General features: G+C 42.7%; 1 protein-coding gene across 7 annotated transcripts in view; it reads left to right on the top strand.

Moving 5' to 3' along the window:
* DGKD (diacylglycerol kinase delta) overlaps positions 1–14,035 on the top strand; it is a 206,032-nt gene extending 191,997 nt beyond the window's left edge. For 6 of the 7 annotated variants that reach the window (XM_029615077.1, XM_029615076.1, XM_029615075.1 and 3 more), the window contains one exon: positions 9,078–14,035. In XM_029615077.1, the coding sequence (XP_029470937.1) occupies positions 9,078–9,167 (90 nt within the window). In that variant the 3' untranslated portion in view covers positions 9,168–14,035. The remainder of the gene's footprint in view (positions 1–9,077) is intronic. The other variant, XR_003858538.1, reaches the window with a different exon arrangement.
* The last annotated feature ends 454 nt before the right edge of the window (positions 14,036–14,489 follow it).

Here is a 14,489-nt window from a genome sequence, read left to right as displayed (position 1 = left end):
CCCGTGTCGGTGGACTGAGTTATATTCTATTGCTAACCCTGCTTCGAAATAAATCTGTTGTGTTTATTCATAATTACTGACTTTTGTCTACTTACCAGACCTCCTATAAATTTGTTTCACAGCACACCTTTGCTCCTGGATTTTTGAGTATGGTTTGTGCAACTTTCCATGATATTTGTGGTATTCATATCATTCTATGCCAATCCACAATAGATTTCGTGACTCCAGCCACTTTGGAAAGGGAGATCTTCAAGTGGTCAGAAGATCAGGCCTTTCAGTAGATTTCAGTCCTTTCAGGTATCCAAAAAGAGCGAGAAAGGAGGATCTTTCAGATCCTCTGGCTCCTTCTGCAGTTCCCAATTAAGTTTTGGAGGCCCTGTCTCCAGTTCCCAGGATAGGTGGTTGGCTATCGGATTTCTGTTGGAGATGGGTTCAGATTACGTCAGGTCAGTGGATCCTGGAGGTGGTTCAGGATGGGTACACCTTGGAGTTTGTGCCCTATTTTAGACTTGTTTATAGTTTCCTTTTGTCATTCTGTCCAAAAGAAGAAGGCAGTAAGGATAATACTCAACCAACTTCTGCTTTTAGGAGCCATTGTCCCACTTCTGCAAGAGCAATGGAGACAGGGTCAGTACTCAGTCTATTTTGGGTCTCCAAGAAGGATGGGAAGTTTTGATCAGTTCTGGATTTGAAGCAAACCCACAGATCTCTGAGAGTATCTCACTTCCAGATGGAAACTCTGAGATAGGTTATAATAGCAGTGCGGCAAGGAGAGTTCCTGATTTCTTTGGATCTTATGGATGCATATCTTCACATTTCTATAAGAAAGGAGCATCAGAAGAATCTTCGCTTTATGATACTGGGAGACCATTTCCAGTTTTGGGTGCTTCCATTTAGATTAGCAATGGCCCCGAGAACCATTTCTAAGATAATGGTAGTGGTGACAACAGTGCTGAGACAAGGAATCCTGGTTCACCCATATCTAGACAATTGGTTGATTTAAGTGGAGTCTGATAGCTACTAACAAGGGAATTGGGGTGATTGGTGAACTTCTAGTAGAGCAATCCTCTCAGTCAGTGGAATATCAGGGTGCTGTATTTGATATGCAATTGGGTCATGTATGCTTGACAGATCAAAGGATTCAGAAGCTGCAAAGCCAGGTTCGTTCCTTATTAGCTATCCAGTTTCTAGTGGAATGGAGTTAATCTTCAGTTACTGGGTTCAATGACAGTAGCCCTGGATCTCATTCCATGGGCAAGAGCACATATGAGGCCACTTCAGAAGACCTTGTTGTCCAGATAAGACCCTGTGTTGCGGGATTTCTTGAGGAGATTTCCAATCCCGGAGTAAACAAGTTTCAAGTTGCAATGGTGGATAGAATCAAATAACTTGAAACTGAGAATAGATCTTGAGCTTCTGGGTGACAGAGATGACGAATGCCAGCTTGAAAGGATGGGAGGCTCATTGTCTGGGCCAAATGGCTTAGAGTGCATGATTGAAGGAGAAAGCCAGATGGTCCATGAACCGTTTGGAGACCAGATCGATATGGTTGACTCTAATCTAGTCTAGTATGTGCCCATGCTTTGGGATTAGGATCATATTGAAGAATACAACAGCAGTGGCATATGTGGGGCAAGTGGTAGAAGAGGCAGAACTTTTACTAAAATAGGCAGAAAAGAATGCAAGGGTGCTCTTAGCATTACGCATAGCTGGGGTAGAAAATGCTCAGGTGGATTTTCTCAGTCAGAATGTCATAAATCCCAGAGAGTGGTATCTTTCTCAGTGAGCATTTGAGCTGATTATTCGCAAATGGGGGGAGCTTCTTATATATCTTTTGGCGACCAGCAGTAAGGCGAAGGTAGCCCAGTTTTTCAGTCGACAGATTGAGGTTTATCGGATCTCAATGCCTTGAATCAGGAATGGCCTCAGGGAGTGGTTCTTTACATGTTCCCTACCAGAACTCTGGTAGGCAGAGGACTGCAGCTATCAAGGACTGGTGATTCTAGTGGCTCCAGGTTGGCTTTGGTATGCAGATCTCATCAGGTCATTGTACAGGGATCCAATTCATCTGCTGCAGAGGGAGGATCTTCTGTTTCAAGGACATCTTCGTCACAAGAGTCTGGGTCGATTTTTGGCTTATGGCTTGGCCCTTGAGGTGTCTCTTTGAGTAAAATGGGTTACTCTAGGGAAATAGTTAATAGCTTTATCAAGTCTTGGAAGACTTCTACTTTCATAGCATATGCTAGAGTCAGTCTGGTGGATCTTTGAAGACTGGTGTTCAGTCAGGCAAATCGTTCTTAGGTGCCTCTGTTCCTTGAATTTTGGATTTCTTGCAGGATAGTTTATTAAAGGAGATGGATCTGAAGTCCCTGAAGGTTCGAGTGGGAAGCTATTGTTTGTTATAGGGGATGGCCAGAGTGGTTCACAAATACAATTGATGTAACAGCCATTCCCATAAAACAAAAAAACCTCTATTAAGACAAAACTCCCCTACAACATATCTAACAAAAAGACCACCTTCTACCCACCTTGCCCTGTTCCATCCAAAAGTAGCCAGACAATGAGACCCTCATTACAATAGAAAGAATCATGCCTTTACCTTCTTCCTAAAACTAAGATACTGTAGTTTGCTTCTATTCTCACCTCCAAGGACACTGAATTCCACAACTCTGGTCCACAAACTGAGAACATTCTTTTCCTGTTTACCTCTTTACAGACCTCCTATCTAGTCAGAACACGTACCAGTACTGCTTTCCAGAGTGCACATTTCTATTAGGTATATAACTCCTAATCCTGTCTTGTAAGTAACTGGCACCCAACCCATGTAGTGCCTTATACATCATGGTCATTAGCTTAAATTTTCAACAGACAACCAAAGAAAGCGAATTAGTAAAGGAGTCGCACTGACCTGTCCTGGGGGGCTAAATATTAGGCAAATTGCCATGTTCTGTACCACTTGTAAACAATGCAATGCAAGGCCCACCAATGCGGAATTACAGTAATGGTACAAAGGACATATCCATGCCTGAACCACCAATCTAAAAACTTAAATATTCAGGTACCAACCTAACTATCTCAACTGTCTAAGCCTAAAAAAGACCCTCTGAACCACCATAGAAATATGGTGATCCAGATTCAGACTATCATCTACCAACCTCAAATTTCAAATTTTTGGACTTTTTTCAATGGTCGTACTCCTTATATTCAGTGACAATGACTCATATGGGCTATCAAACCCCGCACCCCCCAAAACACACAGACCACACACACATATACATATTCTATCTTTATCAGGGGTATTGTCCTCTTATCCAGATGTTTCTTGTTTCATGTTGGAAATGAACACATTAAGCCTCCTTTGAGAGACCTGGTTCCCTCTTGGGATCTGAATTTTTTCTTGACCTTTTTTGCTAGATTCCTATTTTGAATTAATTAGAGAGGCTTCAATTAAGAGTCTCACTTTGAAGATGGTCTGTTTGGTGGCATTTGTTCAGCAAGATAGATTTTGGAATTGCAAGCGCTATCATGTAGAGAGCAGTTTTTAACCTTTACAAGGAATATGTTTAAGATCAAGATGGTTCCTTCTTTTCTTCCGAACGTGGTTTCTGTATTCCATCTTAATCAGGTGGTCTGTTTGTCCTTCTTTGATGGAGATTTGTGCTGGGAGGATTTTGAATGACTCCGGAAGGTGGGTGTGAGAAGAATTCTCTTGTGTTATTTGAAAGTCATGAATGTTTTTAGGAAATAAGATAATCTGTTTGTTCTCTTTAGTGGTTCCAGCTGTGGGGTGAGAGGGGCTTCCACAAAAAAATTTGGGTACATTTTACTAGAGTGCAAACAGCTTCATGAGTGGTGTTTAGGTTGATTTCTCCATCGGGAATTTGTAAGGCAGCAACTTGATCTTTGTTACTTTCTTTTGTGAAGCATTATCATTTCGATATGAGTGCTAAGGAGGAGGCGGCCTCTGGATCAGAGGTCCTGAGAGTGAGTTTGACAATTTTCTGCCCATTTCAGGAGTAGCTTTGGTACATCCAATTCATCTGGGCTGGATGAAGAGGAAGGAGAAATTCTTACCTGATAATTTCCTTTCCCTGAGTCCAGCCAGACCAGTCCAGGACCTTTCCTATCCTGTTAAAAATGTCATTTCAGCAAGTATACACTGGTTTCCTTTATGGAAAGTAAGAAAGTTGTTTGATTTTATTGTAACATCAGAAACTCCTTGTTTGTCCCCTTGGAAGCTTCCTGATATAGGAAATTGGGAAAAAAGTTTGTGTGTTTAGCTTGTTTCAGATAATACTGGCAGGCTGAGGTCAGCACAGGAACCTATGCAGGTGACATCAATGAGTCTGTTATTCTCACTCTCCATCTGCTAGTTGGTTGGCATAGCTCATATGTCTGGACTAGTCTGGCTGGACTCAAGGAAAGGAAATTAAGAAATATAAATTTCTCATTCTGCCAGCCCTTTCACTTCGGGGTCTCAAAACTGTCAGCTCAAAACATTTGTCTCTACAGTGATGGTATTGGTCATGTGGGCTGCTGCTCAGAACTGTATCCCAGGGGGAGCTATGTCCCAGACCAAATACAACTCACTAGGGTACCTGAGAGCTACTAGTTCCCTCATTTTGTTTGCATTAGCTAAAGGTGTTACATTGACCACTACCATCTTGGTTGCCTTCTTTTGAGCTGGAAATTAGGATTTGTAGAATGCTAAATGGGCTGGCTCTGGCCCTCTAGACCTCCACAAAGATTCCTGTCCTGCTTCAGCTGCCCTGGATCATAACGCCTCTCTCAACTTATAAGGCTCACACCTTTGACATGAAATAATCCTGAAGGAGATTCAAAATCCATTCCCTTCAGGAGATATCTGTGAAAAAAACCACCTGACAAGGCTCCTTATAACCTCTCTAAAGAGAGAGAAAATACTCTTGCGACTCTAGGCTACTGAATATTATCCTGAGAGGAGAGTGAATTGAGTGAGATGTTCTTGGGTCTGTACCTAAGGTACTCCATTCAGACTCATTGCTCTGGAGCTTAGGACCTGCAAAACATACCATGCTTGGGGTGGATATGGAACACGAGAATTGGACACCAAGCATGAGGCCTTGAGCACATGACATTCAAAGCCATAAGGTCACCTTTCTTCTTCAGAGACATGAGGGCTTCCTTATATTCCAAAGGCTGGGAAGGACTAATTGCTATTCAAGATAATCATCAGTCAGCATAGGGTTTTTGCCCCTGCATAATCCTGGACTTTCCTGTTTCACCTTGGCAATGAATAGCCAGACATCTGATTAAGAGAGAAACAAGATTCACTCCATGCATAGGGAAACTTTTACTACTTCTTGACCACCAGGTGTCTAGAGTCCTGGTTAAGACATGGGGAGAGCCTCGTAGCTACCAGTGAGGGATTCAGGATAAAGTATCAGAAATATCTGGTCGTAAAACCTGGAGGGATAAGCAGGAATGCCCCTTTGTATTTATGTTGGGAACCACCTAAGAAAAGATCTGCCATGAGGTCCACAAGAATAGGAGAATTCACTATCTCAAGTAGGAGACCTGAAATACATATTACTATGCCCTTGGCCTTTTTTCAGGGAGGAGATGGAACCCCAAAATTTGTGACTGACCAAATTAGTCTAGTACCATTGTCTTTGAAGCCTACACTGAGGGGACAAGAAAGTCCAGCTAGTGGTGTTCTACCACCCAATGCAGAAATCTCCAAGTGTTTCCAAAAAGGAGCATGCTCAGAATCCAGCAGCCTACCCCAAGGAGGCGACTGTCCCAGTTAAATCCATTGGCCTGTAAAACTTCACTGAGAAAGAGAGAGAGCTCCCTGAGCAAAATGCTTGTAGCTCTGAAACGGCTCCCAACCAGGTTTGGTTTTGCTTGGAGGGAGGGGAGGAGGAGCTTCCAATAAGCACCCCTAGCTGGCCTCTGAACTTTGGCCCTAAACTTACAGCACAACTCCACAAGACAGTTCTCTTAGAGAGGATAAAACTGCACAACAAGGCTAAGATTGCAACAGCCATTGTTCTGTCGGGGATTTCCCGAGTGGCCCCATTTCAAACTAGTACTGATCAGGACAGATGGTGGTGTAACCAAAAGGAGCTCCCAGCATCACTTACCTCTACCATGTGTGATTCACCAGCTGTGAGCTGTGACTTCCCTACACAGGGAGGTTCAAGACCTCCTTCTGCACATCATTACTTGATAACAAAGTAGGTATGATATTAACAAAAGTAAATAAAGAAAAGGGACTCGCCCAGTTAACAAGAACATACAGCATCCTAGTCCTCGTCAAGGGAACACACAGCACTCCTTAAGATTTTATTAACTTTACAGGAGAATAAACAATATTTATTTTTTACCCTACACCTACCACCAAATTTGTCTTTAATAAAAGTATCAAGGTGTAATGGGTTGGTGAAAACCAACGCGAGGGTATTTGAGTCACAAAGCCATTGTACATAGCAGCCTGGGGAGAGAGGCTGGAAGGCAAAAAAAAAGAAAGGAGGACTGTTTAAGTGGAGGCTCATCATCATAATTAAACTTGGTATACCACCTGTAAAACAATTTAGCCATAAACATAAGCAATATATATATATATTTCCTAATACAATTCGGAAATAGAAAGCTATTGCAGTGCATAGGTAAACCCAGTGGCAGAATCCTGCTGTTAAAACAGTAACAGTCGCAAGCCTGAAAGAACAGCCAGGTTTTCACTGCTTTGCGAAACTCCATGAAGTTAACTTCTGCACAGACATCATAGGGACCCATATTACCTTCTCGGGAAACAGAAGGATAGACTGTTGGATCACTGGGTGAGGTGGGGTGGGACTTGGCCCCATCTTTTAAAATCACAATTGGTGGAGGAAAAGCAAAATGTTCAGGGATCCCCACTCTCTGAACACCTTACCCTATGATGTCTGTGCAGAAGTTAACTTCATGGAGTTTCGCAAAGCAGTGAAAACCTGGCTGTTCTTTCAGGCTTGCAACTGTTAATGTTAATTTCAGGCTTGCGACTGTTAATGTTAATTATATTTCCTAATTGCATAGGGTTTACCTATGCAATTAGGAAATATATATGTCTATCCTTCTGTTTCCCGAGAAGGTAATATGGGTCCCTCATAGTCTTGGCCACTTAAGGCTGGAATCAGGTGATCCTACACTGAGAATATCCCATCTCCAACAATTTGATATAGTGGGAAGCACTCAGTGGGTTGTGGGGGTGGGGTCAGCGGCTACAAGCACCCAGGAATATGAGCCCCCTGTAGATTGACTCCCACTGTTCCTCCAAGCGCTGAAGGGGGGGCTCACACCGGAAACAGATTACCAACTCCTGTTCCTTGAACAGCCTCCCCACTGAGGCATTATCCTCCTCTTCTCCTGCCGATTATCTAGGACTATACCAGCCAGAGGAGCGCTCTAGCACTTTTAATATTGCCAAGGCCAACCTGAGGTTCTTCCATGTGGTAATGTGAATAATGGCTGGGAAGTGCTCAAATTGGAAGCCAAAGGTTCTGCTCCAAGAAGAGCCATCTGGAGAATTTTGGGGTTTTTTAATAGGCTGTAGTCATTTTTAGCAGCTCATGCTTAATTTGTTCTTTAAAGCCGCTATAGCAAGCCTCCTTTCTGTAGAGGTGAGGGCATTCACCTCTACAGGCTGTTCCCTCAAGTGTTGCACTACTAGAGAGGGGAGGAGAGAAGAACTACAACAAGGTTGAAGGTCACCTGCTGCAATAACAATTCAGCAGACTGGAACTGTGCAGACTCTGCCATGCCTGAGGGTAAATCTGCAGCTCTCTATGGAACTTCTCCATTCTGCTATTGGAGGAGGAAAAAAAAGTAAAGGGGCTGGAATTTTGTGGCTCAAACTGACAGTAAAATGGCTGCTAATCCTTCCAAAAATGGTCCACTAACAAGGCCCTGTTGCATGTACACTATAGTGCTGCCTTATCCCATAGGAGCCCGGGCTTGAATTGGGGAACCCTAGTTTTTTTTTTGTGGCAGGATGCGTCCCTCCTGATTGACACCTGCCTGCTCACAAGCCAAGCAGAATGCCCTGGCTGTCATGCCGAGGGACCAGGACTTAACTGCGGTGCCTCAACTCCTTTGTATTTAATTAATTTTCACATGGAGCAACCAAATACTTTCAGAGGGAGAGGGGAAGGGTGATCTCTTTGAGCCCCTGAGTCCAAATCTGACACAGCATCATAGGAGACCAGGAGACAGTTGAGGGAAGAGGCTCTGTTGCAAGCCTTTTTTATTTCTCTTCTTTTTAGAATCCCACTGTACCAAAGAAATCAGTCCAAAAACGGTTGCCCTAGGAGCCTGGTCAGCAGCTGAATCCACCAAGGGAACAAAGCCACTTGGGACCATCCGTTGCTCGACCCATTGGTGCAGGAACTCGAACCCCAACTGAGTCAGTTCCCACGGGGGGAAAGGAAGTTCCATCCAACTGGACCATCGCCTGGAACAACCCCAGGCCTCAGCCAATGCTCCTCCAGGAACTTAGGCCTAAAGCCTTCCTGGGAGCGGCCCACGCATCTGCTGAGACGTAGAAAATACTGAAGATTTGACAGCTTTACCAAGACCTTTATAAGAGGCATGAAGTCTGCTTTTTCCTCTGTCTCCATCTGCTGGCAGGAGGTCATAACCCATTTATCTGTACTGGACTGGCATGTATGAGAAAGAAGTCAAATGAATACAATTCTGGGGAATTAAACCCAAACATGACATCGGAACAAACAGGACTTTGCAAAAGAGCTTCAGGTCAGTGATGATAGGCATGAGTGTTAGTGCTTGTCCATGAGTGAGACAAACTCCTATTAGGTGGATCTTGGCAGCGTTGTGTTAGACTTTTTGTGCTATGATGAATTGGAATGTGTCCCGAGTGTGATTTCTTAAGTGTTTTATTGACTGCATATATAATTACTGTGGACTTTGTTATTGGTACAGAATCTGTGGCTTTCTTTGGCTGGTTTGTTTTGAATGACTGAATTGTTTGCATACCGTGTCTGGCTGCCTGCCTTGCTCCCCTCTGTTTCCTGTGGCTGATTACCTCTCTTCTTTTCCAGGATCTGGGTGTGACCAAGGTAGGTCACATGAAGAGGATTTTACATGGGATCAAGGAGCTGACTCGCAGTCCTCTTGTCAGCGAGGTTTAGTTTCTGTTTTCACTGCATGCATTTACAAGTCATCCTAGCCTCTGCAACTGCACATGGTGCAGTATTTACCATATGCGGCAGACACATCCAGAACTGCCTACAGGACAATAAGTAGGATGTTGTGAGATGCAGCTTTTCAGAGAGAAATCTTTAATCAGTCAGTGCCCCGTTTCCTTTCATTTTGAAGTTGTGCTGTTTTAATTAATCATGACACAGACTACCTTTTCTCTAGAAGTCATCCTTCTAGCTGGCTTCTGAGTTAGGATGAGTAGCCAGTTGCAGGTCTATATGGAGGGCACTGTTGCTCCAATGTATATGTTCTGTGGCGGAGATGACAATCAGAACTCTTTTATGCCTTTAATGAAATGTACTTGTTCTTTCTCTTTGCTTTGTGATAATGACAATTGCTCAGAGCTTGCAGGCATATACCGTAGGCCTGTGTCCTCTGGGATACCTCAGCCATAAGTTATGGGTACTGTAAACATTATTGCCAGTCATAGAGGACTTCCTTTATGCAGCTAAACAAGTTACTGATTTTCATTTGCTAATGCATTATGCCTTACAAATTTGCCAGTTAAGTCAAAGGAAGGAGCACCCAGCCTTATAATGTCAGTAAGATTAAACATTAAAAAGCCAGTCAATTCCTAAGGAGGTGACACAAACCAGCCCCTTGGGGAAGATGGAGAATATACAATCACAAAGCAGAAGAAACCAAAATTGCCAAAGTGATTTTTATTTTTTGTTCATCATTTAACCCTTTCTCCTCTGATGGTGGAGACCATGGTACTTTTCTGTTTTGATGCCTCAGCCTCTTTTCCTGAGCTGTGTTGTGGGCTGACACTGCTCAGAGGGAGCAGGTTCCATATCACATGAAATCTTTACTTCATGAATGATCCTGAGGACTTAGAATCAAAAAACTGGGTCATTCACTGTCTTCTCTGATGACAGCCTTCATATCTGGTGTCGCCTTTAATTTCATAGATGGTTGGATAAACCCAGAAAACTGCCTCTAAAAACTGGCAGCTAGCCTCAGAAGTAAATCAGTCAAGTCTGAGCAGTGACCGGGCCTGTTAGACATTGCTTGAGCTGTTAGATCTGGATATCTGGAGTCTCAGTGGTAAACTTTGTTAGTGTATGATTTTACAAGGATGAAGTTACATAATGCCATGGGGTATAAGAGCAGAGAAAGAAGATACTCTTATGTATTCTTTGTGCAAGGCATACCAACTTTGTTCTAGTATCAGTGGGTTTTAAACCTTGGTCTTCTGCATTTCACAATCACTTTACTAACTTTTAGATTGGGGCCAAATGAGCGATAAGGGAATGTAACTGTGAAACTTTGTGACCAAAGTTTAAATCCCACCTCCACCACTCACTGTGCCTTTAAACAAGCCACTGAACTCTGTGTGCCATGTTTCTGTTTTCTGCAGTCCTCTGCGGGTAGAGTGTATTATACCAGTCCTGCCACTGACTGTGATTTCAGGCAAATCATTTTATCCATCATTGTCTTTGCCCAGTTGAAGCTGGGAACCATTGATGATGTGATCATTCCGAGTAAGGCAGGAAGTGGGAAGGTTACCTGGGCTACTTCAATGGAACTTAGCTGGGTAACGTTCAGACAGAGTTTTTCTCCAGCCAGAGTTATTCAGATATGTTTATCTGGCTAGTGCTGAGCACATTTCAGCCACACTCCCATCCCTGCCTCTTTTTATCTGGCTTAAATGTTAGCCAGCTAATAACTTTTCACTAAACATTCGCTGGAGAGAGGGGCAGGTAACTCAAATATTACTCAGACATATCTCTAAAACGATAACACACGTCAAGGTCCTGCTTGCATATAAAATTATTCATGAAGTCAAATTTCCTATTATCATTTGCCAGTTTACATCTCCTGTTACTAGACGGTATTACTTAAGATATAGTACCCAGTATAGAAGGTGATGATTAGGCAGATAGTCTTATATGATTAGGAAAGCTTACTTATTATTTAAATAATGGGGAAAAAAGTAATGCAAAGATATTTCAGAACAGTTGAAACTGTGACAAGCACTCAGTGTGCTCAAGAAGACCATTACAAATAGAGTAATACTCTGAGGCAAGCAACATAGAGAGGTTTTCTCACTATATTCCAGACTAAAGTATGAACAGTTGTAGATAATTGTTTCCAGTATTTTGTGATTCAGACCTATAGAGTGCAAAATCTCAAATTTATTAACAGGTTTGGAAGATCCAATACTTTGTCTACAGCAAAGGGTCATTATGAGTGGAATAAAGCTCTGGTGAAGTTTATGGGCATTATAAACTCAGTGAATCAGGAGCCATGATCTCTCAGCATTATGGACCAGCTCCTTTACTGGACATTATAGCCATATCCCACTCATTTCTACCTTCCCCTTCATATGTCTGTCAATATATTAGTGGTGGTCAACCTCTAGCACTCACTGATCACTGAGCCAAGGCTGAGAGTCACATTCACGTGCCCTCATTATTTTAACCGCCAAGTGTAAGTATGAACTTTACTTGATTCTGAATGGATTTGCAAATTCTGTGGCCTCTGAAGCAAGCCACTCAGAACACATCCTGAAGAATCACGTGTGGCTCCTAAGTTGCATGTTGAGGATTGTCAAAGTTTATTTTAAGTACTTCTGGTTAAGACAACACACTTTTATAAACAAGCATAATTTTCTGCATCCATCTCATGGTTTGCCATAAGAGCACTGTGGAGCTGAAGTAGCAGCAGGGGAATAGAATAATGCAATTTAAAATCAAGAGCTCCTTTTCTTACCAAAAATGCCACACACCGTCTCAGATTTTGGCAGTTTATTGTAACATTGCCCATAAAGAAGAGGAAATTCATCTATATTTTATTAAACCTAGCAACATCACCCCCCTATCAGAGAATAATCAGGGGATAGCATCTTTCTTTATTATGTATTAATGGTGCAAAACCCTGTATATTTTTATGATTGAAGAGCAGCGGGACAAAGAGCATCAACTTGTGCTTCATCAAAAGTTTAAAGCTGGGAAACAAACTTCACAGAGATTCTGTGTATTGTTTAGTTTTTTTGTTGTTTTTTTTTTTTTACTGGAAAAACCACTTGTATGAAGGCAGGAGGCTTTTCTCTCCTCTGAATGCAACAGCCTGTGACTATGTCAGTTTGCTTATTAATAGCCTGATGTTAGCTGGTGGGGAATGTTCTGTTCTTTAGCACTTTTGGAAGGAGCAACTTGATTTTAGCTGGCAGAGAACGTGATTATAGAACATCAACAACAACGTAAGGGCATATTTCATCAGAAAGATTCCTATGGCCCGTGATTCCTTGCCGACTGAGGTTCCTCCTTAGCTGCATGATTAACTTTGTGCCGTCATCCATTTCATTGGTAATAGAGCACTAGGTCTGTGGTCAGAACTTCAGATTGACTGCCCTGCACTACCTGGTGCCTGTATTGCTCTTACTTCCTGAATCATGTTAAATCTTTTGCTGTTGAGCATATGTATATCTGATAGAAGAAATGACTGTTTACACTTGATATTTTGTTTCTTAGAAAATATTTGTACTGTAAAAGAAAAATAATAATTGTATTCTGTTTCTCTGGTTTCATAGCTGGTTACTATTGCTTAAGGGGGGACCCCCCTATCATTCCTTTGTCCCTCATCTCCCCAGTGCTTCCAAAAGCAAAGGGACACATCTTGTTCCCTATACAGCTTTGGGGAAAAAGGCAATGTACTTTATAAGAGGGACCTGTTCATCCTGTGTATTTATTATCTTAATTTATATCGTGATTCACACACAAGACTAGCTTTGTACAGTATGTTATGTACATACTCATTGTTGTAAATATATTTTTTCATGTATATAAAGTAAACCAGTAAAAAAAAAACCTGCTTTCCTAACCTTGTGTGAGGTGCATTTGTGTTTCCTAGATATTGTCATTGTACAGGAGACAATCTTGGTAAGCATCCTGGATAAATCCATATTCTCCATATGATGCCAGTGTGCATTCTGGGTAATGGTATTGCTAGGGATGAGGGAGATGTCTTCATTACAGATATGAGCGTGGGTAATGTCCTTGTTAAAGTGATAAGGGAGAAGTGGGTCCCATCTTAATTAGAAAAGTTGATTCCTCTTCATTGTCAGACCAGTTCAGATGAATGGCTTATGCCTCCCGACCTTAGATGGAAACAAAGATTATCAGGTTCACTGATGGTCACCCCTTATATGCATCCATGGTGACCTCAGCCTGCCGGTATTCTCTCTCTCTAGCAGATGGGAGATGAGCATCTCTTGATGCGATCTGAAACCTGGTTAGGCCAAAATAAGAGGAAAAGAAAATGTAGAGAGCCACCCCTAGGGTGAAAGACATGTCCTCCCTTCCTCAGTGGAGCATTGCCCTGGGTTGTGATAAGGTCCGTTCTTTAGGCAGCCCCTGAGGTGAAAGTCTTGAACTCCTCCCTTCCCTCAGTCGAGCAGTGCCTAGGCAAGGGATTGGGGGGGAGGTGTCTATTTTTTCCTGCTCTCCCTGCCTCAGCTCTCCTTGTCTCCTTTTGCATGCTGCCCTGTTTCTTTAAGAAATGTAAGTTTCTGATAAAGTTGCAACAAAAAAAAAAAAAGATGGTTTCCTAATACTGGCCAAGATTAGGGCCTGTGGAGGCTGGACTGGAAGACTGAACAACTGGGTGAATCATTTGATGTGCACAATTTTCTGTGTTTTCAGGCCGCAGAGCTGCTTGACTGTGCCACAGGGAGACATGGCAGCTTGGGCAAAGCACGAGAAAAAGCTCACGCGCTGCTCTGTGTGTTTTCAGCATGCAAGCTGCAGCCTGTAGGAGTGAACAGACTCTTAGTAGCTGTTTAGAGAAGAGTACGGCTCAGAGGGGGCTCAGAATTGGTGGCTCTGGGGGTGGGGGGATGGGGGCAGGGTCTGCTTCGGCATAGCCGTCTATACCACATTTTTCCATGGGGGTTTCTGGCAGACACAACTGGAGCAGCAGCCATTTTAGCAGCACAGATGAATGTAGGGAGCCTTACTCATAGGCACAGGGCTGAGGATGATCTCGGCAGCTCCTAACATGGTAGTTCTCCTTCCTTGGCCTTAAAGTCCTCTGGCCTGGGCTTCAGTTTCTATAGAATTTGTTAGATGCTTCCTCAAGCTTAAGGTATGGGACAGAGTTTGGTCCCAAGTTCCATTCCTGTTCTTCCTATGCTCTCTGGGTCTGCAGGTGGCAAAAATAAATAAATGAATAAAATAGTAAAACCCAGGGGTGTCAATCTGAGGAGGAATATTTGAATCTGAAAATTTCCTAGTTGGCCTTAAATTGCC

This window comes from Rhinatrema bivittatum, chromosome 9 (genome assembly GCF_901001135.1).
Source record: "Rhinatrema bivittatum chromosome 9, aRhiBiv1.1, whole genome shotgun sequence".
NCBI lineage: Eukaryota > Metazoa > Chordata > Amphibia > Gymnophiona > Rhinatrematidae > Rhinatrema > Rhinatrema bivittatum.
This window is presented reverse-complemented; position numbering and strand designations above follow the sequence as displayed.